At 34.6% G+C, this 24,875-nt stretch overlaps 1 protein-coding gene across 4 annotated transcripts in view; it reads left to right on the forward strand.

Annotated features, from left to right (window-relative positions):
* Window positions 1-21,487, forward strand: part of LOC135418087 (heparan sulfate glucosamine 3-O-sulfotransferase 1-like) — a 46,108-nt gene extending 24,621 nt beyond the window's left edge. For 3 of the 4 annotated variants that reach the window (XM_064662983.1, XM_064662982.1, XM_064662985.1), the window contains one exon: window positions 18,628-21,487. In XM_064662983.1, coding sequence (XP_064519053.1) covers window positions 18,746-19,675 — 930 coding nt within the window. In that variant the 5' untranslated portion in view covers window positions 18,628-18,745 and the 3' untranslated portion in view covers window positions 19,676-21,487. Of the gene's footprint in view, window positions 1-14,069; window positions 14,290-18,627 lie in introns of all 4 variants that reach the window. The other variant, XM_064662984.1, reaches the window with a different exon arrangement.
* Window positions 21,488-24,875: the final 3,388 nt, after the last annotated feature.

Below are 24,875 nucleotides of genomic sequence, written 5' to 3' on the forward strand. Positions count from 1 at the left end.
ATAATAAGTGCTGACAATGTAAGCACATAAGCAAATATCCACGTTCAAAGAAGCCAATATGAGAAAATATTTTCTGTTGTCTTGAAAAATATTTAACAGGCATTTTTTAAAATACTTATTAATTTTATATGCCTCTGTTCTTAGCTGTTTGGTGTACTTATTATCAGGTGATGTGCACTCTTTTTAATATTGGCTGTATTTGTAGAAGTCTTGCATTTGTGAAATCTTGTATATTAAAGGTTTTCTATTTAGAAGAGATGAATTAAAATATACTGGAAGTTTCTGAAAATATTGTCCTAAGGTTCCATTAGGGAACTTTAGGCCTCCATAGATATGGAGTTGTCGAAACATTGTTGTGTGTCTGAATCTAATTTTTACAGAAAATTACTAGTTTGAGCCTTTTTGTTATGGTTTGTTCTTTTTGTTCTGGTTGCTCATTTGTTACAGTTAATGAAGTATTTAAGAATGTGTGAGCAATTCCAATTAATTTTGAAAGGGAACTATTAACATGAGCCTTAAGTTTTACACTTGCTGAAGTGAAGTTCGGGTACAACGATCTAGTTAAAATACCCCAGGACTTGATGTGAAGATGCATCAACTGAAGGAGTTGTTGCTGAAATCACAGCATGATATGGAAATAAATAGATATATATTGCCTGGTTGTCTTTCTTAGGTACTAAACCCTTTGATAACAAAATCATATAAGCAAAGACTTCTAGACTGAAGTATGGCTTTTTTACCTCCAGCAATTCTGACGTGTGCCTAAATTGAAGAACATGACTAAGAGCTTTGTTGGATATCTCTTTTCAGTCGTGTCTTGAATAGAGAGAAAAAGTGAAAAAATAGTACTAAAAGTTAGCTGAGATATTGACAACTGATCTTCAAGAAATAATTGCTCAGTTTCAGAGAGGTTGCATAGTCTTAATCAAATGATGAAATGTCAACTGTAAAGACATTATGGGTTTATTAGCATTATTTAAGCCAGCCTTATGAATTGTTCCAAAGCTATCAAATTCAGTGCAAATAATTTCCAGTGGCAGGTGGAGTTTGTGTTGTATACTTATTGTAGAGGATGTTTACTGCAGAAACCTCAGCAAATCTTAGCAAGTGAACTGATGCTTTCATCTAGACCACTTCCACAGCAGTGTATTGGCATCTTGAACTGTCTGGTTGTTTTTGGTTTTGGACTTCAGTACCAAATTAAGATCTTCTAGAAGGCAAAAAGGTTCCATTAAGTTATTCTCATTCATTTGAATCTATCTTACAAAGAAATTTGTTAAGGACATAAGACTAGCATTGTTTCAAATGCATTAGGAACACAAAGCCTGTCTTTACACAGCAAATTTTGCAGCTGATAGTAAATTATTCAGACTAAGAGAAGTGAAAGCCAACTGCAAGGAAGCACCTCAGTGATACTGAGTGATAAAGTGACAAGTTAAATTCACTGTTAATAAATGTAAAACAGTTCTCAAAGGGTAAAAAAAAAGTCCTTTCATGCACAAGAATGGACTTCAAACTGACTATCTCTTCAAGAACTTCACTGTGAGATTATGTATTCGCAGAGTATTCAGTGAGCTATGAAAATAGTAGCAGTAAAAAAAAGGAGCAAATTTAATATTAGACATTTTTAGAAAGAAATAGAATCAGTTATAGAATTGTCATGCTTACAAGCAGTCACAGTGCTGCACCTGTGTCTTGAACAGGTAAAGAGAAGAATGAGTAGGATGAGTAAAAGATAATTAAATAAATCTTTCAAACACGGGACAAGTAGGACTAGAAGTTTTCAGTCTGGGAAGAATAAAGTTGAAGGAGGCTATGACAAGTTTATTAACTCATGAGTGGTGAGTAAATGTATTACAAGTGATTTTTCATTGACTCTTCTACTGCAAGGACTTTGGGCATTAGATGAAACTAGTAGGTGGTATGTTTAAAAAAAATGAAATATTTTTTCATATTTCATGTAATTATGCCATGGAACTCCTTACCACAAACTGAATTTACATTTATTCGAAAAGTAAGACTGGTTACTGATCCAGTAAGGACTATAAAGCTACTAATTCAGAGAGTCACTGAAGCTCAGATTCACTGGATGCTGGGAAAGTATGCTTAGAAAAATCACTATGTGTTTATCTTGGTTTTTTACACTCCCTTATGTGTCCATGATGGGCCACTGCTAGAGAGGGGCTACAGGACAAGTAAATGCTTGGTTCAACTAACCTTTTTTAGATGAAGCTTAGCAAATGTTTCAGTTAAAAATTCTGCCAAGACACAGAAATGCTTCAATTCACATGTAGCTTTAGAGATGGAGAGCTGTCTTTGTTTCTTTTTTTGTTTGTTTTTATTTTACTTAATGTGAAATTAACATCTCAATTGAGATGAATGGCATAGGATTTCTAGATGCTTGTTGTTATTGTTACATGAAAGTATGTTCCTTTCATGGCTAATTATATTTCAATTTACTCGCTGCATATATATCCATATCTCTTTTTCTGCATTTAATCATATATCAACTATTGTCATGTATTTGCTTCCTGTACTTTCTTTTTAATACATCTTGAATGAGAGTAGGGCTGAAGAGTTCAGTGTTTATTGGCAGAAAGCTACATTGGACTACACAATTTTTAAGCATGAGAAAAACAATAGGTGGTATCTTTTATTAATTACCTGGATTATGGAGGAGACAAGGGTGACTCTAAGTGAGGAGACTTCAAGCATACTGGAGAACAGCATTGGGTGTCAAGATGTTGTTGCTATATTTGAGAAATTTGTATAAAATAGGCTGCAGTTTAATAGGAACAAGTATAAGTAGAAAAAAAAAAGAAATGTTTGACTGTGTAGATTTCAGGTGTGTAGTTGTTGACTAGCTAAGAGAGCTGCACAGAAGAATGTGATTTGCTGGACTAGAAACTGCCCCAGAATTAATGCCATCCAAGCAAAAAAGCAGGAAGAATATAAGGATTATTTACGTGGACCGTAGTTTGGAAGCCAAGTCAGGTGCTTGTTGTTCTCTGTGTTAGTGAGGTCTGATCTGAGGAAAGAGGCCTGGAATTCAGTCTTGTGATGTGGATATAAAGCATCAGAAAGAGGCTACAGATCAGTGAGAATGGTCAGAATCTAGATGACTTGCAAGCTGAAATTAAAAGAAATGTGACTGTTATCACATACCCCCTTAATTTTAATCACTCAATCATGTTATTTTTTGCCCTGGCATCTACAAAATGTAGAAGCACCTAACTGTTAGCTTGCTCAAGTTTTTATATTTGCAGCCTTTTCTCCTTTGACATGTGACTCTGGTCTGGCATGCTGCTGTCCTTTTACTTGTCTTCTGTAAATCATTCAACCTTACTTATACTTTCAGTATCAATGTCAAACTGTATGGTCTAATTGTATAATTCCTGGTCTTTAGTAAATCAGCGAAAGACAGAAGTTATGCTTGGAGCAATGACAGTGGAAACTATGGTCATTTAGTCAGAAATGGAGATTTTTCTCTGCCCCTCTTTCCACAAAACTCAATAAACAAACCCATCCAAACTTATTAAAAATTATTTAGACTTTATATGAAATTTCTTTGGTAAAATTCTCTTGTAAGTTGCTACATTTTTTTATATGATCCAGCCCCTAGTTATTATGATACTAGAAATGTAGATTTTTTCAAAATGAATTCTGTTTCCTCTTGAGCTCTTGTAAAATCTATTCTTTTAATAGATTGTTTATATAATAGATTGTTTATATAAGAAAGTAAATACTCTATTTTGAAATACAACTGAAAACTTCCTTTTTCTTTGCTGGCTATTCTTGCTTTCTTTTTGTTTGTGTTACATAGATCTAGTCACATTTAGTGGCAACGACACTCCTAGATTAATTGTGCATTGTTCAGAGCATATAACTTTGTCAGTTTTAATTTTGTTGCCTTTTTGTTTCACTGAAGCATACTTTGTGAACTTGTGGGGAGATGAGCAAGGGTTATCCTAGTTCATTTATCTAATGTAGCAGTCAAAGTACAGACTCTGCATCTTTTGACTATCGCCGTATATTAACAAATTATTTATGCTTGCAATCTTCTGTTGACAGCCACCTCCGAACTGCCTCTTTCTTTTGAGAGAGATTGACCAGAATGAAACACACTGTTCCTAGTCACTCTGAACCATTAGTCTACCAAAATACGTTAAAACTGTACTGTCATTTTCTCTTGCTGCTTTTGCATACTAATAGCGTGCTTGCCTCTGTCTGCTGCTGTGCATCAAACTGAGGTTTTCAGTGAGATTTTTGAGTGCTTCACAAAGAATCCTAAGGGTAAGGCTTTCCAGAAAGTCTGAGGGATCTAGGTGTCCATCTCTAATTTGAAATTCAAATTTCAAATTAATCAGTAACTGAAGGTCCTTAGACTTCTTTGAAACTCTCACCCTGTATCTTTTTCTGAAGAGATGCATGGTGCATCATGGTCCTGAATTAACTGGATGCTGAGGATTTCCTGTGCATTCCTACACTTTGTTTTCTGAGCTGGTTTTTTAATCCCCATTGAATCTTTGCTTTTTACCCAGACACTAATAGTGCAGCACTTTGTCAGACATCAAGTAAACAATGTAAACCTGGTTTTCATCCCATGCTATTTAGCTTGCATGGTCTATGGAATTTAAAAGCCACGTAAAAATTTTGCTCAGCAAAATAGGATATGTATTTGTTTTTATGGGACAGGGGGTATAATCTAAATAAATTTAATTTTATTTAATTCATTTACTTTTAGCATATCATGGCTAACTTTCATTTTCTTATTTTTTCAATGTAATTTCTCTAAATTTGTATCAGTGACCATAACTTTTTTTTTTACTATTGTTCATAGCTTTAAAATTGTTATCTTTCAACATGAGGACTGATTTTGCATGATAGTTTGTCATCTCTGTGATTTAAAATCCCTCCAGAACACCTGGATGTATTTCTAAACGTGCATAGTAATTCAACATTTCCTTCATTGTTGAGATGTATCAATGCAACTCAGCATTTCAATCCATTTCATGGTTTCCTTCAATTTTCTGTCACCTGGACATTCGAGGTGTTTGTAATATCATTTCAAGGTGAGAAACACAATTCCAAAGAGCACAAGGTGATGAAGAGAGGGGAATGTTTCAGGACTTTCATAACTTTCCTACTAAGTCAATAATTCTATGAATGATTTCTGTGGGACTAAAATTAGATCAGCATAAATGCTTCTTAAAAATTTCACCCTCAAGCCTTGTCTTCAAGGGGAAATTACTGTGAGAAAGCTGAGGTGTAAATTTTAGAACACATTAACTGCTGAGCATTTTATCCACATATGAGGAGATTGCTCTACTTGGAGACCATGAAATCAACTGTAAATTCAAACTCCATCTCAGTTTGTTATGACATCACTCTCCAAGGTATGTTTGATCCAGACCCCACAAAAAAATGTGGAAGTTGAACTCCAATTCTTTCAATTTCCACTTCAATCCACTACAGTGCCATCCTTATCACTTTTGCCTTTCTTTGTACCCGTACTATGGTAGAATCTAAGTTTTCTTAAGGTTTGATATATTCTGACAATTCCAAGTTCTTCTACACTTGCACATTTGATCCTGAACATGTTTCCAGTGTATACATTTATCTGTTTGCAATACACTTTTATAATCCACATTTATCAGCATCAGCTGCATTGCTCATGAACCCAACTAATTTAAATTCTTAAATTGGACTGCATTATTCTCTATTACCATCTGTTCTTTATTTCTCTGTGTGCTATATGTGTGCGTGTGTATTTGCACAGGTATTGTACCTAACTCTGGTCACTAAAATTATTAATAACATGGGTTTGCCTACAGATGCTAATTTTTTGCTTTTCATAACTTCCATTGCTTTTTCCACTCCTTTCCTCTTTAACTGCTAGCTTTGTGGTGCTTGTAGTGGAAGTCGGTTACATGTTATAATTTTAAGTACTTTATGTTCAATTTCTCTTGCAGAGAAACAGGTTGGACTTGATTTATTTCTCCTAGTACTTTTATATTTGACTGAAATTTTGTGTCTGAAACATTTCCAGACTGTCAATGACAGTTATATTGCTTATATTTTTTTAAAATGTCAGGGGAAATAGGTTCATTTTATTTTTTTTTTGACATGCTATGCTCTAATTTCTCTAGTTTTTGCAAGCTCCATAGTATAGGAACCGAGACTCTTTCACATTCAATAATTGAACTCCTTATTTCTCACACACTGGCACTTCAGTATTGTTTGATGGTAACATCTTTATTCTTGTCTCAAAAATTTGCCCTTAACTGTTTATTATCTATAAATTCAAAGTGACTTTTTCTTTTTATTATAATTCTTTTTAAGGTATTAGTAGGTGTGATAACTTTTCGAGTACACCCATGTCAGACTTTTCCCCTGGACAAAAAGAGTTCTAGAAATTTAACGTACTCTTAATATTAATGTTCTTTTTGCATATTTAAATTGACAGAAGCCATAAAGAAAAAGTGAGACATGAGTATGAAAACATTTTAGCTAAGAAATGTCAAACTACAAATCTAAGATGAAAATTCAGCATTAAAAACGTAAAATAATATAATATACAACTTATAGTTTCTAGAAGAAATACTTTCTTCCTTTGAGAGGAAAAGCTATTACCATTGCTTTAAAACAGAGCTGGCATCAATAACCAGTAGCTTACACCGCTTACTTGCACTACCTTTTTTAGTATGCTGTAAACAGAAATAACTATTCCATATTTTATAGTTAAAAATGAAATTTGAAATCCAGATTTATTTTCCCCTGTGAGAACATATTTAAGCAAAGAGGAGTAAGAGGTCTGAACACTCATAATCAGAATGCAAAAAAAAAATCTTTTATTGCCACAAAATAAAACATGATGTTGCTTTAAATAGAAGTATACATTTTTCAGAAGCTGAGCTCAGGGAAAATAGGATTACAGCGATGCTTTGCAAAGCACTATAGCTATCAATGGCCAAACAGTAAGGTATTAAAAGCTGAGAGCAGGAGGATGGATAGGTTGTATAAGTAATTTGGAGATTCCAGCAGAGATCCTCCTTCCCTAACTAAATTTCACGTTAATCTTTCCAAACTACTTTGTATTTGTGAGGTTTTTTGAAATATTGAAACTCTCATTAAATGGTACCAGGTTTGGACACATTATCAGCTGCAAAGAGGGAGGATGCAAATGTCTGACAGAGAATTGTTACACATACTGGCATATGTCTCTTCCATCTTGCTGAGTTGGAAAATTGTTATATCAGTGCCTGAAAAAAGGCAACCTTCAGTGGAGATCTCGGCCATCCTAAAATACAAAAAAAGCCTCAGATGCTCAACATCTTTAAAGATTACTTCACCATTCATGTAGGGAATTAAGATTCTCTAGTCTTACATTCAGTGCTATCCAACTCCATCTTCCTTTTACTAAAGGAGTAAACTCCTGTTCACTGTGAATAGTAGCAGCAGAATAACTTTCTGATTTCATATGCTTTTAGGCAGTCTGATTTGAAACTGTTGGTTCGGTGCTTTGCTTTCTGTTTTTTTCTATGGATCACACTGGACTTGCAAATTAACTGGTATTCAGATGCTGACATTTGTTCTTCTAAAGGTTTAAAGTAAATGCTAAGACACTGATGAAGGATGCTGCAGAAAACCTGCTGAAAATACTTCTGTTAACACTCTGGAAAAACTCAGAATGCATTGAAAACAGGAGAAAAATGTAATCAGAAATAAAATCTACAGTGAGATAATTACTTTCTTTAGAATTGCACCATCCATAGGGACTGCTAAGTGTGTTTATGAGGCAAGATCAGGATGCACGAAATGTGTATTTTATGTTTAAAACCATCACATACAAACACCTACATCTTTGCTTTATATAACAGTGCTTTTCTGGTAATGGAGAACAGGTAAAAAAGAAATGAGGACTGATCATAAACTTTTCTTTTTTAAATTCCCTGAGAAAAAATAGAATGGACTAGAACAGCATTGAATGTTGTGGGTCGTAAGTTATATAGTAAGAAAAAAAATTATCTTTGGCTAGAAAATGGCAATGAGAGATCACAAAATTGATTACCTCCTCCTATAGAAAAAGTAAACTTCTTTTGCCAGTCTGAACCTTTTGAGCTTTGGGGATTTTTTCTCTTTTATTTGGGAAAGAAGGAGACTGAGAGGGAGAATGCAAGGTAGTGGAGCTACCTTTCTCCTCTATGCTATGTTTAAAATATTGGTCCTTGGGGAAATGTCCCATTGTTGTGACACTGTAAGACCAGTTTGCTGTCATACTATGTCTGTTTGAGTAGCTGAAATCAGGGGATTTAGAATCAATTAAAATGCTTGTGCTGTGCAGCCTACCCACTCTTAGGAGAATGACTTTGAACATTCTAACACTTTATTGCTCTAATAATATGCAGTTAATTATGAGAATATATCAGAGTCCTTCTTTACCTCTGCCTCTTTCTCCTCTGCTATAGGAGTTTCTAGCACCTTATCAAATACCTGAATACTCGTAAGACCATTCAGACCTAAGGAGAAAAATATTAAAAGGTCATTATAAGATATCTAAGTGCAATACATGTTTTTCAAATTGATACTACAATTTAAAATAAAAAAATACTAGGTATAAATATTATTTACTTTTATTTATGGACAGCAAACACAATATTTGAATCTGGGAGGTAATTTTACCATGCTCTTATTTAGTCTCTGACCGCATCTATTGTGGCTTTTTCTAGTCAGTTTCTAATGTGACAAATCCTCACCATTTGTCACAAATTCCACATATTTGAAGTCTTAAAGTCCTGATCCTGAATGTATGTGATGGCTCCTAAATCTGATTTTACCTTAAAGACTTCAGTGAATATTGACAGAGCTTAAAGGTGCCAAAGAATTGCTGTAGGCACTCTCAGCCATCAAAGAATCTTTCTGAGAAGTTGTAACTGATTTGAAGTGAAGCAGCATTAAAGGAAAAGTGTGGAAGGCTTGTTTGGGTGCAACATAGCACTGAGCTATGGGGTAGAAGTGATGCTCTATGGCGGGTACCATGTTCTGCTTGAATTAACCGTGCTGTTTGATGCAGTGGTTTAACAAAAGAAAGGGTTTTTGTGGGGAGACCTTAAGCTTGTAGATGCAGAGGTTGTTTTTTGCATAGGGAAGTTGTCATGATAACTGCCTGGACTGGGGGAAAGAGGAGAGGAATTTTCTTTGTTTTCCACTGAAGTGTAAGGTTTTGACATATGTATGCATATCCTTGGTTGGACTACTGACATGCCTACAGGTTCAGGTTGTATATCAAAGTTTGAAAAACTGGGACTGCACAGAAGTTTTCTAACTAAATAGGGCAAAGAACAGTCAGTTAGGACCCTACTAAAACTCAGAAGTCTTGGAGAAAAATATAAGGCGTATTTGGTATTAGCTAACTGTTCTCAGACTCTTTGGAATGGTGAGTATTCTTTTACTGCATTTTAACATGCTACTTTGGCAGTGGGAACAGTTTTGGTAAGGAGCAAAGATCTGATTTTTTCTTTTCCATAATAGCCAGATAATAATCTGCCTTTTACTTACTCCATATTTTCAGACTGTCATCTTAGACTCTCTGTTTTAGCCTGAGGAGGAGGGCAAAAGACACATCAGTTTTGCACACCAGGCTGTTTTGTGGTTTACACTCCAGTTATTAGGCATTTTCAAATGTTTCCTCATTTGCTTTCATTCCTGTGCCTCTACAGCGATCTGCTGGGTTGAACATGCATGTAGTTTGACAATGGATATCTGTTGAAGGTATTAATTGAGTTTCTATTCAAGAAGAACACTATCTATTTGTTTCTTTTCTAATGTTTGTCTGTTCTATATCACAGTATATTCACCTTCTTTGTTAGCAAGGATTTGTTTACCAGTGTAAGACAGAGTTTTGCTTTTTTTACTACTATCATTATTAATCAGTGTTAAGAATTGCTAGGCAGCTGCTTTCTGTGGGCTATGACTTGAAGTCGTGTGTATTTGTTTACTTTGAGGAAAGATAGAGAAAGATGAGGCCCTTTTTGTATAATTTTTGATTCTTTGATGCCCAAAGTCTCTCAGCATATCTAAACTCTGAGAGGATTGAGTACATTTCTTAGTTTTGCAAATCCTATTATTTTATCAAACATTCATACTTACTCACACCTTTTTTCTCTGATCAGTATCTTGATCTTCCTCTTATCAGGGCCTATGCCAGTACCCAAAATGTCAAAATTGAATTTTCAGTGTAAAGTCAATTGTCTAGATGACACATGATTTCACTTTCTTTATATTCACTCACATCCTCTGTTCTCTACACATTCATTGAAAAAAAAATTGCTCCTGAGCTGTTATTTTTTTCTTAAATTTTATTCAGTCATCCTTTACAAGGCCAAAACCTTTCAACTCTGATGGGCCTTTCAGCTGCTTTCTTTTATTGCAGGTGAATTCTCAGCTCACTTTACACCTGTGCTTTACAGTATATTCCTGAGCCAAGAAGTTGGCTCCTTCTCTTAGTGTTTGAATTTGACATTAGAAGGTCTTCAATCTGCTGATTGTTGGATAGCAGGACTTATAACCAAGGGTAGGATCAGTTTATTTCATGCCTTGTACGATGGGGATATACAGCAGTTATATAGGACCCAATGCAGCAATTCTTATCAGTCAGCATCATATAACTACTTCCCAGAGACTAATGCCAGAGCCTCAGAAAAGTTATTCAAAAAACTATAAACAGAGGGTAAGATACTGACCTTGGCTCATGAGACTTGTCTGAAGTGCCTGGCTGATGGACAGCATTCCGAGCGGGGACAAAGGAGCCTCCTTGCCCACAAGACTTTGGCTGCATCTCTCCCTGGCCATTTCCTCACATGTCACTCCTGGCTGTTTTAGGCAGCTCCCCGTGCAGCTGCCACTGTCTGATGAGCTCTGCCTGGAGTGCTCTCACCCTGCACTGAGGCAGTGTTGAAAACCTAAGGTATAATATTGACAAGTTCTGCTCGGAAAAATTCTCCTATGAGATAATGTTATCCCTTTTTGGAGTCCTCAAAGTTGTAATGCTTTAGAATCCCCACCAGTTCAGATTAGCAGGGCTTTATGGGGTTTGTGGTTTTTTTTGGTTGGTTAGTTGGTTTTGGTAGGGTTGGTAGGATTCTTTGTGGTTTTGGTTAGTTGTTTGTTTTTTTAAATGTCTGGAACCTGTGCTCTTTAAAGAGCATAGCAGGTCCTAGGGTCACTTACTTGACATGGATTTCCTGTAGGAATTTGCTGTTCTGTACCACAGAGAGTTAACCTGTCTTCATCCCTATCAAATGCTTCTTTTGCCATCTCTGACCCTCTGAGGAATCTTTTCCTTTGAAAGACATGTCTCTCATAAATCCTCTGCATCAAATTCTAATTTTAATTCCTAAACGTCAGTGAGTATTAAGGTGTTCTTTGTGACAATGAGTGTGGGAAAATTAATAGTGTTCAATGAATTATACCAGAGGTAGAGAGGCTGAAGTTTAGCCTTATTACTGTACTGTAGAAGTATTAAAAAAAGCTGGTTACCAGCCACAGATCATTACATCTTGCACCTTTACAGCTACTGCTTATTTGGCTGAAGATCTGACATGGCATCTCTGTTACTTCAATTTATATTAATCCAGATGTGTAATTAACAATTAGAGGTGTAAGTTTAATTCAAAAAAATGGTAGTGCTGTTCCATTTGAAATATGCCAGTGTGATAGAGTGATTAGACAAATAAAATTGGCCTTCTCATCTGTGCTAATACGACCACTATCTATGCTTTACATCTTAATAGGAACTGAATTTTTTTGTGTCTATTTAGAGGTATGCTTAGAATGTACCTGACTTTATGGACTAAGCATATTAAAGACCTTTATGAAATTGTAATTCAGTAACTTTTATGTGGATGGTTTGAATATGATGCTTTTCAAAGGTACCATAAAATATGTGTGTAGTCTACACTGGACAAGGTTTGTTTACCTCAGATATTTATTTGTGTGTTTATACGATATATATTATCATATATAAGGTAATACGACTGCTATATATTTGCAGTCATATTATCATCAGGCAATTTTCTATCTTGAGTTATCAGAAAAGGGAATTAGGAAATGTAATGTTAGCCTTAGGGAAACAAACTTTTTTCAAAACTCCTATCTGCTACTATCACCTGCCAATGATTCAATGTGTTTATAGTTTATGCTAACCTTCTTTAGCTTTCCTTTTTATCCATTATAGTCTATGTTGCTGGTAGAAGCCTGCAGCAAATTGCTGTTACTTTGCAGCTCCTATCTTTGTTCACCAAATAGCTATTTTCTTTTTTATTCCTGTAAGGTAGTAACTGTAAACTGTTATAAAACTGCAATGTCGTTAGAAAAGGTTCACACAAATAAATTCACTGCTGATATTAGGACTTTAAAATGTTAATGTCTTTGTCTTTCTATGAGATAACATATAGTTTTGTATTGATGCTTAAAGAAACGCCTTTATACTCTTTCATTACCTGAAGAGGAGTTATGACAGCAAGACAGCATTTCAGGACAGTCTGTGGGATCATGGGTTTCCTTGAGGAATTCTTAGTACATGTCCCCATTAAAAATATGTCCATAATTTGAGTAAAATGAAAGTGAACAAAATTCTTAAGTGCACACAAGACTCTTAAAGTTCTTTATCAGCAATATGAACTGCTGCAATATTGGTTTAACTCTGGATCTGTGGTCCTTTTTGTACTTCGTCCTCTACTCCTTGTATAACCAAAGTCCAGTGGAGCTCAGCTTGTAGCTTTGTTACAAAACACAAATTTTGTATTTTGCTGCCTCTAAACCTTTCTTGCTTTCTCCAATTTGCAGCAGACATCTTCCATGATTACAGGTGGGAAGTTCTTCATGTCCAGCCCATGTATATCGATGGGAACTGACTCTCCTAACTTATTTTGATAAAGCCCACTAATGACATATTGACAATTTTATTCAGTTATTACTCTTAATGGCAACAGAATATAGAGTAAATGTAGCAGAAAAATTTCATGCCCTATCTAAAGTGTTATCATTTGCTGGAATAACTGTGTGGATAGAAGTAGCTGAACTGTTTCCTTTCACTTAATATTGAAGAGGATACCTTTTTGTTCAACCATTGGACATGTGCCAAGTATTTTTAAATGTCCATTATTTCACAAATGATACTGTAAATCAGAATTAAGGTATTATGAAGAGGCTGTTCGATGATAGTATTATTTCTAATATTTAATGCTTAGAATTAATAGAATTAGTCATTGCTTTATTGGATTTGAATAAATTGATAGTGGATTGTATTAAGCAATATATCCTACACACCCTGGATATTTCATTTGCCTGGTTTTAAAACATGGGTAAGCTGTACTGAGTGCAGATTTGCATTTATTATGCCATGTAACAAGCTCTAGTTTTACCACAAGAAAATCATCAGCCCAATTTCAGGTATTTGAAACCTTTTAGAATTTGATTAATGTTGTTGTTCTTTAGAATTACTTATTACATAAATCCAGTCTGTATATGGATACTTTACACTGGTCTAACTGTCATCACAGTATGATTGTCTTTCAAAAAGATTTCTGAAACAGTTCACCTGACATAATCTTTGGTTGTGAATAGTTAGACTTCTATAGCTTTTCTATATTGTCAGCATTAGAGATGTTCTTAATTATAGAGATATAATTGAGCTGTTACAAATTTGTGTGCAAGTAAACTTTAACATGTTTGAATTGTGTTCTTCTCAGTGACTGATCTCTGTGTTGGGATGAGTTGATATCCAATAGAAATCAAGAGGATAAGCAGTACATTTTTTTCAATCCAAATACATTTTTAAAAATCTAGACAAAAATTGGTTCTTTGTTATACTTCCTCTGACCAGCTCCTCCTGTTGTAGTTTTCAGTCATCAACAGTAGTATTGCTGCACAAATACCTTGAAACAACGAAATCCTGAGTTTGCATTTGGTTCCAATTTTTTGGGGGGAGCAAATGGTAAGAAATTGCTGTATTCCACAAAATACTTGAATGTTATGCTGAAACATTGAGGAATCTCTTTGCTTTCCAGTTCAGCATGTAATCCAGGTATCAGAAGAGGTGTGAGAGGATGTCATGTAATGGCACAGAGTTGGAATTGGAAGGAGAATTGGAAGCCCTGGGGTTTTTATTCTTGGTTAGGCTATAAACCTGTTATATGACCTTGAGCAGAGCACATTAACCCCGACTTTCCAAAGCATTTGCACTCCTGAACTGGATCTATATGTTGGTCAGTTGCAATTTCCTGTGAGGTGAGAATGGTGCCTTAATAGGGTGCAGACAGATCATTAACACAGAGTGCTGCAAAATTCTCCACTGAAAAGCATTACAGGCAGTGGGAAGTATTATTAGGAACTAATAATATTATAAATTAGTCATTATAATATAGTTAGATTTACCCTATGATGCTGCACTTTACCCTGAAGAAAGATAAGTCATAAGCTGCTTAGAAGTTTTTTTATAGAGTAGAGTGCAGCATTTAAGGGCCTTCAGAACATTTCTGCAATATTAAAATGATTTTTCAGCGTGCATAGTAGCTTCTTCAGTCTAGTCTAAGGTTTTAAAAAAGTAAAACAAACAGAAGCCCAAGGTATTATTTACTTAATTAGTCCTTTCTGCAGCATGAATTTATTTCTGAACTTCATTTCTGCTTAATAAGTATCATATCTGTTGATGATCCTCATGTTACTAAGCAACACCAACATCACCAAATAATAGGGGAAAAACACGTAATAAGGCACTATCATTCTGATCATGTGTCATGGGGTTAATTTCCTAAGAAATGTCTTCTCAGATTCAAAGAGTGTGCAGTACAGCACTGTAAAATATATTGTTTTCATTATAAAAAGCAGTTCATATCTCCTAAAAATGTGCATTTAATTGCATAAAGGCATAAAAGCAACATAAAAATTATTCAAATAACATTCCAATTATATATGATAAATCATCTTTAAAACCTTTACAGTTATGTAGCAATTATAACTTAACCACAGGATCTAACATCTTAGAGCTTGGTTGAAATCAATCAAATATCTTAGACTGAAGCTAGAATGTTGTTCTGATAGAATTGCTCCCAAAGGCAATTTTTATCTGTTTAGGCACCAATTTTACAGCACATTCTGAATTTGATTATTTGTGGTAGAATTTCCTGGGTAAGGTTTTGTTCTGGCAATGACTCTAAGAAATTTGTAAAACAACTAATTAATTACAAACTGGTTGAACTACCATAACTGTTTTAAAAAATGCTACTAATACTTTGATCCATAGAAAACGCACAATCTCTTCTGCTACTTGCTTTCTGAGCGTGTTTTATAGAGAAACATTGATTTTGGATGATAAATTAAAACAGACTCTCATTCACATCACGTGTGAACCTGATAATATTCTGGAAGACCAATCTTTCCTCAGTAATAAGTATGAATTTCTCATTCAATCTCTTCGGGTTTCAGTATTTGCACCTGATTCCCAGGTGCATGAAACCAGAAAACACTAAGGTAATTAGGGATAAAATAATATTAGTGTGTTGAGGTTTTTTAATTAAAATAAAAAAGTGAATTTGAGCATTTTTTCATCTATCACCAGATCTAGGAAGAACACATCTCTGTCTATACCACTGCAGAGTCCCCAGTTTCAAAGACTTTTGTTTCTTTTTTTAATCTGGTTTTAGTTTATTTCAGAGAAAATCCTAACTTTTTCTCTTCCATTCTGCTTTTTTTATTTAAACTATTAACCTGTAGTTAATAGATAGTCTCAAGAATACTTATTATCAAAAACTCTAAAAAAATGGTTTTTTTCTGTTTAAATAAAGTTGCCTAAAATACCTGTCAAGAATCAGTTCATGAAATTGTTTCAAGATAGAATAGTTCTGGAATTTAAATTAGATAATAAACTGTATGTCTCCACTTTGCTATTTGCAAGTCATTCCTTGCTTGGCAGACTTTCAGGCTAGCATTGCCTTAGTTCAAAACATTATATACAGGTGTACATGCATTTGTAATGTATAATGTGCTGTATTAGCACAAACGAGGTAAATTGAAAAAAAATGGTAAGGTGATTACAAAAACATTTTCACAGTCTTCCTGAAATAATTTTAATTTAAAACCAACAATGAGTGGAATGTAAATTGACACTGGGATTTCAGAACAGGTTAAAAGAAAGATTAACTGCTCCCTTGCCCCTCACTCCAAAATCCCACTCTAGTGGCATCACCGTTCCGGAAAGCAGCTGTGCTGCCATATGTTGCTACTTCAGAGACCATCTTATGTATAGCTCTACTATTACTCAGACTGAACTGTTGAAAAATTTGGCTTGAAATTATTAAAGCAGAGTCACTTGTTTGAGGGCCGGCATTTCAGGAGTCATCCGGGGTGTGATGCGTCATATTTCACGCTGTACATTCTATGCAGCTTTTCAAAACCAACCCTAGCTCCCATTATAGCAGAATGTATTTTAATTCCTCGCAGCACCAAATAGCATGTTTGCTATTGCCCAAATTTGTCATCCAAAAGAATAGTAAGTACAAATGGTTTTGGTATAAACATACCTGTTCTTCCCTCCTCTAGTTGCTAGAAATGCTTACATTCTCTGCTCTTGAGAACTTCAAATAGAACTTCCATGTACATTTCTTAGTAAAAAACTTGTGATCTTTAAAATGAAACTTCCATTCCAGTTGGTAAAGGAGAACAGTATTTTCTGCAGTCTGGCATTACAAAGCCAATTTGTACTTGGACTTTTCCAATATTTAGTAATTGTATGTTTACACACTTTTGCTAGTTGAAACTGTGCTCTTTTTGAAGAAGCAGTTGCCCTTTAGGTCTTGCTTGGACACAACAGGGAACCCTCTCCACAGATTTCCTCACTAAAGGTAATAGTTTATTTTTTAAATGACAATTTTAGGGTTAATATTTGCTATCTGTCTCTGAGTTTAGCACTCATTGAGGCTAACAAGAGTCATTCCCTAGATACCCAAGAAGCTGGAGTAGGTTTTAATAAGATTTAAAAAATAGATTTAATGAATCTGCTGCATTGCCTAGACTGTTATTATCAAAAATTTAAAATCTTTAAGTCTGTAAAGTAAGCCTTAAAGTAAACAATTTTTAAATAGAAATATTGAATGTTTCTCAGGGCCATGACAAATGGGAATTGGCTGTGTTTTCTAAGGTTGTTTCTAAGAGACAGACTACTGTGACCAATATATTCAGAAAAAGAAAGACTTAACTGACAGTGAAACTGAAGAAGGAGCTGAAGTTGTAACAGTTCTGAGACTACTTTAAAATATGAACAATAATTCAAATAGATTTCAAAAATGATTATTGTTTTTTAAATGACTGCTGCTTCACTGTATGAGAAGGCTTGTTTCCACACTCTACATTGATAAACAAAACAAGTTAAGAATGTAATCTAACCTACAAGTCTTAAAATCCTGTAATTGCTCAGAAATGGAATGAAGCCGAAGAATCCTTTCAATATGCATTTGTCCTGTAAGATTTTCAGACAAAGAAACTGGCAATCCAAGAACAGTGGTTCCAGTGCAAGTGTTGCATTGATCTGAATTTTTTATTCTCATTGTGATGGCAGATCTGTAAGCAATCTGTTTCAAATAATATATACAGGCTACCCAAAAGATTTCAAATGTCAGCAAATCAAGTTACAGAGGCATTTTCTTTCACTTATATTTGCATGGGCACATACCTGCAAGCCTAAAAGTTTTACAAATTTTGGAGATATTTAACATTCACCACTTCTTAAAATGATCATATGTTACGTGGATTAAGTAAAAGAAGTTACTCAACTTCGAACAGACTTGATTCCCTTCAGACATTTTTAAGTGCTCAGAAAGCATCCAATTGACTCTTATATGGACGGAGTTTTGGAGTAACTGCAGAATATTACCTGATATTTGCCAAGATTTCCCCAACACTTAACATGACTATGCATCACAATGCTTGGATAGTTGAAAAGAATGCACCGTCTCATTTATTTTTTTCCAAGGTTGATCCAACTCAGTCACTTTATTCTTGCTTTTCTGCTCTAAAGGGCTCAGGTTTCAAAATTTTGCCTATACCTGGGTTTTGTGTTCTGTGTCTAAGTAAATAGAACTTTTTTCATATGATTCATATCTCACTAGAACCCACCCAGGTCTGTTAGTTAGATTAGGATATACTAATCTAGCAGGCAATTTGAGGAAAGGCTTTGACATTCAAGCATACTTTGGAATTATTTTTAATATCATAGTGGGTATGGTATTTATGAAAAGAGAAGTATGTGTATATATGGAAGGTAATCAGGAAAATCAAAGAAAGAAACTAATGGTCAGGAATTTAAAATCAGATAAACAATTCTAATCTTTTGCTTAGAGGAAATCAAAGCTGTTGAACGGTTAGTATCCATCACTGGTCACCCATGGGTAAGGGGAAAAAAGAACACGTGGGGTTCTTCTTGTCCTCCTGAAATGAAATCAGAGAAAGCAAATAACTTCACTATAAATTTTCAGTTGGGATCACAAATCAGATTCATGAATTGAATTGTGAGTTGAATTTTCAGCTGATGATGGGTTTGGAAATACTGACTTGTCTTATTTTTTTTTGTAGATGCTTCAGAAACTTGCTGTGTGCTTACCACGGGTTCTGCCAACCATCTCGAGAGGGGACTTACCTATTCTTTCATTAGTAAGCATAACATTATCTTGAAATAATTATTCCTCTCCACATGGCCTTCCTACTAGTGTCAGCTTATCTTCTGCTGACTCATGCTCGGGGTGCTCCTGTTGAGAATGGGGCACTGTTGGAAACACTGAAGTCACAAGTAGGATTATTCAGCAATAAAAGTGAACACTATTCAGCACAGGTGAGACCTCCTGGCACGAGCCGACAAATACCTCAGACAATCATCATAGGAGTTCGTAAAGGAGGGACAAGGGCTTTGCTGGAAATGTTGGATATTCATCCTAATATTGTGGTAGCAGCTACAGAAGTCCACTTCTTTGACTGGGATGAAAATTATGTGAAAGGAATAGACTGGTATAGAAATCTGATGCCATTTTCTTATGGAAATCAAATAACAATTGAGAAAACACCAGGCTATTTTACATCACCACAGGCTCCAGGAAGAATTCATGACATGAATAGTTCCATTAAACTGCTGCTCATTCTAAGAGATCCCACTGAGAGAGTTATATCTGACTATACCCAAGTATATTACAACAGAGTAGAAAGCCACAAGCCTGTTCAGCTTTTTGAAGATATTGTTATTAAGAATGGAGTGCTTAATACCAAATACAAAGCTATTCAGAGAAGTCTATATGATGTTCATATGGAAAAGTGGCTTAAGCATTTCAGTTTGGATCAGATTCATATAGTGGATGGCAATACTTTAATCAAGGACCCTCTTCCTGAATTACAAAAAGTTGAAAGATTTCTAAATCTTCCTTCCCGAATTATGTCTTCTAATTTTTATTTTAACCAAACCAAGGGATTCTACTGCATTAGAAGTGATGGGAGGGAGAGATGTTTACATGAATCCAAAGGACGTCCCCATCCTCTTGTTAACGGCACTGTTTTAGAGCAATTGTATTCTTACTTCAGAGAGCACAATGCAAAATTTTACAGAATGGTTAATCATTCCTTTGACTGGCATTAATACATTTGGCGCCGATGTTCCTTAAAAAGGGACTGAAGCAAACTCTTTCAAACATATCTTTACAAACTGTAAAGACCCATATTATGAAAATTAACATACCGGTTATATGCTTCATTGGAATAACACATCTGTTAATTCATTGAAATGGAACTCTTTATGTTGGGAAAAATAAGTTTTATGTATTTGTATGATTACTGTGAGTCACATTCTGATCTTTCTCTCGTCATGCAAATACATTAACTTCAGCAAACTTAGGACAGATGTGTATCTCTACAAGATTTGTGCTGTTTTGGAAAAATGCTTCTAACTGTAAAAGATGTAAATATTTGAAATGGTATTATTCTAACTGTTCTGTATTTTTCGTTGTTATAATTTTTTTATATCCCACACAACGATAGTGGTGTTGATTTCTAGAATTTTCATAAAATAAGCTAAAATTGTATGTTAAAACAGGGGCATAAATAGTGGCTCCAATAAATCATTCATCCTCTTTAATATGCTGAAGTACTTAATCAATAAATAATAAAAGGAATCTCCTTCACCTGTAATTTTGAATAGGTGAACTAGAAGCTACCTGTCTGTATATCATTAATATTAAACTATTAAACCACACTCTTACTATCCTGGGTTTGCAAAAAAATCTCCACAGTAAGAGCATGAACGGTTCAAAGAAGATTAAATTGAGAATTCTGAATGTAAAGAAATTAAAATATCCCAGGCAGCCTCAATTTACAGTGATACTTTATACACTAAAAAAAAAAAAGGCATGAAAATTATTAGTATCAACAGCTGTACAAATATTTGATTATATCAGTTTTGTCACTTTGCTCTTGAATGGAAAGGTTCTTAGTTAGTACTACCATATTATTTATGTTTGCATTCTGTGACTAGTTATTCTGTTGCTCTCCTGGCATTAGTTTGTATATCTCCATTGGCACATTGATTCTTTTTAAAAAAAATTAATTATTTGTTTGCCCCCTGAAGCATGGAGTAGTTTTTATTTTGCCATTTCTAATGAAGATCATGGAATACTCTCAAAATAACACCTTGTTAAGTTATATATCTCAGACAATGTTCAATATGCTCAGTATGACATACTCAGATTATATATAAGAACCACATCTGCCTATAGCCCTGCATTAGGATTCTATTTTCAATTTATTTTTTTTTACAGTATTGTGCTGGTCTTTTCTACTTTTTCTTGTAAACATTTTATTATCAATACCAAAGAAAAAAATCGACTTGAAATGTTACATTTGCTGCCAGATAGACCTACAGATGCAGATGTGCTTGTTTGCCATCGTACCTTGCAATCCAGACCCCCCGGTGCACCCCCTGGTATAAGCAGCACTCATCAGGTGCCAGCCTCCCAAGCCCCGAGAGCACTGGGGAGCTGCAGTGGTGTGGGCCCACCCAGCATCGCAGCACCAAACCCCACCCTGCCCTGGGGAGGGTCCTGCTGCTGTGTCCCGTCTGTCACTGCTCAGCCTGCAGGAGTGTCTCTTCCTAGCATGGGGTTCAGTCTTCCACTTCACAGGCTAAAAGGTACGTATTGCAGTGCTAATTTTTGGGCTTCTAATACTTTATGACTGGGCTACTTAGATATTAGGCAGGTAGTAGTATTCCACTGAAGCTGGACAGAATTAGAATCAACTCAGAGTATGTGGAAACAGCGTTCATCAAAATTTCCTCAATAAATGTAAAATGTTAAAAATAATATAATAAATCTTATTATTTACCTGTTCCACTACTTGTATATGTATATATGAGAGAAAATTATTTTCATTAGCATATAATTAATCTTTGAAATTACCTGTCTGGAGTATAATTGTTTACTACATCTTTGATTTCTACAGAGGCCCAAATTGTTTTTTATATTTCTGCCACTTTTTCTGAGATTGTGGCTTCTTAATCATTAATATTGATCAGATGTGGGCACTAAGAAGTACAATGTCAATGGGACTCTGTGGAAATATGAATATATTTGTTTCAAATTAGCCAAAGAATGCGTTGTTTATGCTGGTCTTCTACCATCTCTACAAGGACATTGGATAGGTAAACTGTAATAATTACAGTTGTACAGGTTAAGAACATCTCCTTTGTCATTTGTCAAGTAAAAAGTTACACCATAAAAATTCGGAACTCTGAATTAACAGTGTGATTCTATATCAGAACAACTCTGTATTTTGTGGGCACAGCACTTTTGTCTGAAAACAGAAGTCCCAAATTCAGATTCGCAGTATTTTATAACACAGCCTGTTCTTTCTGACCAATGTAATCTCAGTGATAAACAAAACCCCTTCCAGTCCACTAATTTCAGATTTACATTATTGAAGATAGTGCAATTTACATTATTGAAGATAAGTGCAATTTGTGTTGGATACAAATATATTACTTTGTTTCTCATACATTCCAATACTCTCTTCCTTCTCTCTCTCTTTTTTTTTTTCTTGCAAGAAGCAAATTTGAAAGCAATGTATACTTTAGCAAAGGTTTCAGGTAGATGCTAGTAATTGAAGAATTCACATATCTATATGCCACATTCAATTTCATAGGCTTCCAAGAAAAAGGAAGGGAAAAAATTCTGATGTCTTTCTATATTTATGCCTGCAGGCATCAAGTCTTTCTCTTTCTTCTCTGAGTTTACAGCTAATCTTTAAATGAGCTGAATGCAGGAACACCGGTTGGCAGGAGCTTTATGCATCTTTGAAAATGCAGGTCCCTTTCTGGAATTTACTTTTAAAGGAGAGCTGAGCTGTATGGATTAGTGATGCATATATCTACTTGATTTGCTATCACCCTTCATTCCTGCTCAGCACTTTTGGGAAGGACAGAGTTGATGGAATGAATTCAATGATCATTTTAGAGTTTATTAAGTTGATGGAATGAATTCAGTGATCATTTTAAGTTTGCTAATATCTTGAGAAGTATATTATGTATAGTATAATCTGGGTGAAGGGTTAGTTGGTTTGGTTTGGTTTTGCATAAATCAAGATTCTCATCATAAGTTTAGCTTCAGTAAATGGTCTAATAACCTCTGCATAACAGAATTCAATAAATATAATAGACTGTAATTTTATATTGCAGACTGTTTCAATCAATTTCTCATTTTGTGGTCTGAAAAATATGCTTTCATGCAGTTCTGGCCTTCTCCATTCTTACTGTCTTCAAGCAAACCCTCCTTGCTTCATGCTCAGGATGGGAATTAGATCAACTTTACAGACAATCCACTGAGCCATACTTAAATAATACTGAAATAAATGTACTCAGTTTTTGGCACGTGGAATTCAGAACTAGTCCAATTTTGGAAAGACCTGTAGGCTTACAATCAGTTTAAAGCTGTTATTAACAAGTCAGTTCTCAATTTAAGAAATTACAAATATCTCATGAATTTCCACAATTGATAGTAAACCATAAACTATTCTTCTCCACATGGATCATCAAAGGACTTTCAACTTATTATCTGATACTCAAGAGGTGTTTGCAAAAGTAAATTTCATGTGCACAGATCGCTTTAAGAGGTCATGCAGTTGTTTCAATGGTTTTTGGGAGCATCTGAAACAGATGATACAGTCACATGTGTAATACTACTGCAGAACTTGTGAAGATTTGATTTTGTTTCACATTCCACGAATACTAAGCTTTCACTTTAAATATTGTTCTGTTCCTTTTTTTAGTGAAAATACCATAGTTATAGTTGCTTTGATCTGATATCACTGAGAATTAACAGTATCAAGCAACTGCAGCTGTAACTGGATCAGTTTAGCCTTTGCCACAATAAGTAGCACATACACTTAGTATCTACATGAGTCTAATATTATTATTTTTTTATATACACTATATATATATTACCAATAGTACATAAAGAAAAATTACTGGGAAACTTAAAAGCTAGGATTTTGCCCCAAAAAGCTCCTAGTATGTAACTAATGGGAAATAAAAAAAGAACTTCCTCTATTGCACTCACACCCATTATTTTAACAGGAATAGGGTTGGATTTTTTCTTTGTATCCTCTGTATCTAGCCTGGCTTTTGATCTTTTCTTTCACAGCTTAGGCTTGGTAGAGCATTTACAGTTCCTCTTAAAGAATAACTGTTAAAACAGAGACATTTTTTCAATATTGTGAAAAATTTTATAGAGGGCATGCACATCATTGCAAGCTGCTACACATCAGCTCCTTCAGTATCCACTTGATACAAAAACAATAATCCAATAAAGATTATCTATTGATGACCAGTCAGATTGACTACTGTATGGAAGCACATCCACATGAGGAGTTTTCAGTCTTCATACACATCAAAAAGAAATTTAAAAAAATAAGTTGTTTCTATCAAATTTGACTGCTCATTATCTTTACCTATTCGGATGCTTTCATAAATTAGAAAAAACTTTTAATATTTACATAATCCCTCTAATTTCTTGTTTAATCTATGTGGTCAAACACAAAAATATTACTTATCAGTTTGCTTACACAGTTTAATAGAAAAAAAAAGAAAAATACTTACTCCCCAATACCTTGATTCATAGTAAGAATTGCACAATAACCTTTCCTTGCAGAGAAAGGAATATTTAAATTATTAAAATAAGTAATATAAAATTGTAAATTATTATTTTCTATATTTGTGGATTTGCTTCTTCGTTTCCTTCAAAAGCTGAAATTTTGTCATAGAAATACACAGACACATTGGAAATAAAATCAGTAATAATTTGCCTAGCACATTAATCATTACCAGCAGTTAATGAACAATATTTAGCTACTGGCCAAATAGTTTCCACTTCAATTATTTCAAGTTTCAATGTGACTTACTAAATCATGCTGCTATTTTCTAAAACTAATTTAAAAGTTAAAGCCAACAGTGGCTAAAAAGACTCTGTAGTATCATTCTGTGATTACAGAGGAATTGTATTGTCTTGTCTTTAAGGTTAATTAACAGTGACATGTGCTTACTACAATTCCTGAAAATATTTTGGAAGCCAAGATTCTAACAGAATGCAATGTATAAATTAGTCCCTGAACTGCAACTTAGAGAAAATACAACAGATGAAAACAGACTACTATAAATCATAGTTTTCTCTTAAAATCTATGTGATGCAAAATTTACAGCCTCTCCTGTATTAGCCCATCTACACAAGTACTATGAAGTCTATTTTCTGATGCAAAATAGCTTTACACTTTTACATTGTATGTTTTTTCAGTTC

This window comes from Pseudopipra pipra, chromosome 8 (assembly GCF_036250125.1).
Source record: "Pseudopipra pipra isolate bDixPip1 chromosome 8, bDixPip1.hap1, whole genome shotgun sequence".
Classification (NCBI taxonomy): domain Eukaryota; kingdom Metazoa; phylum Chordata; class Aves; order Passeriformes; family Pipridae; genus Pseudopipra; species Pseudopipra pipra.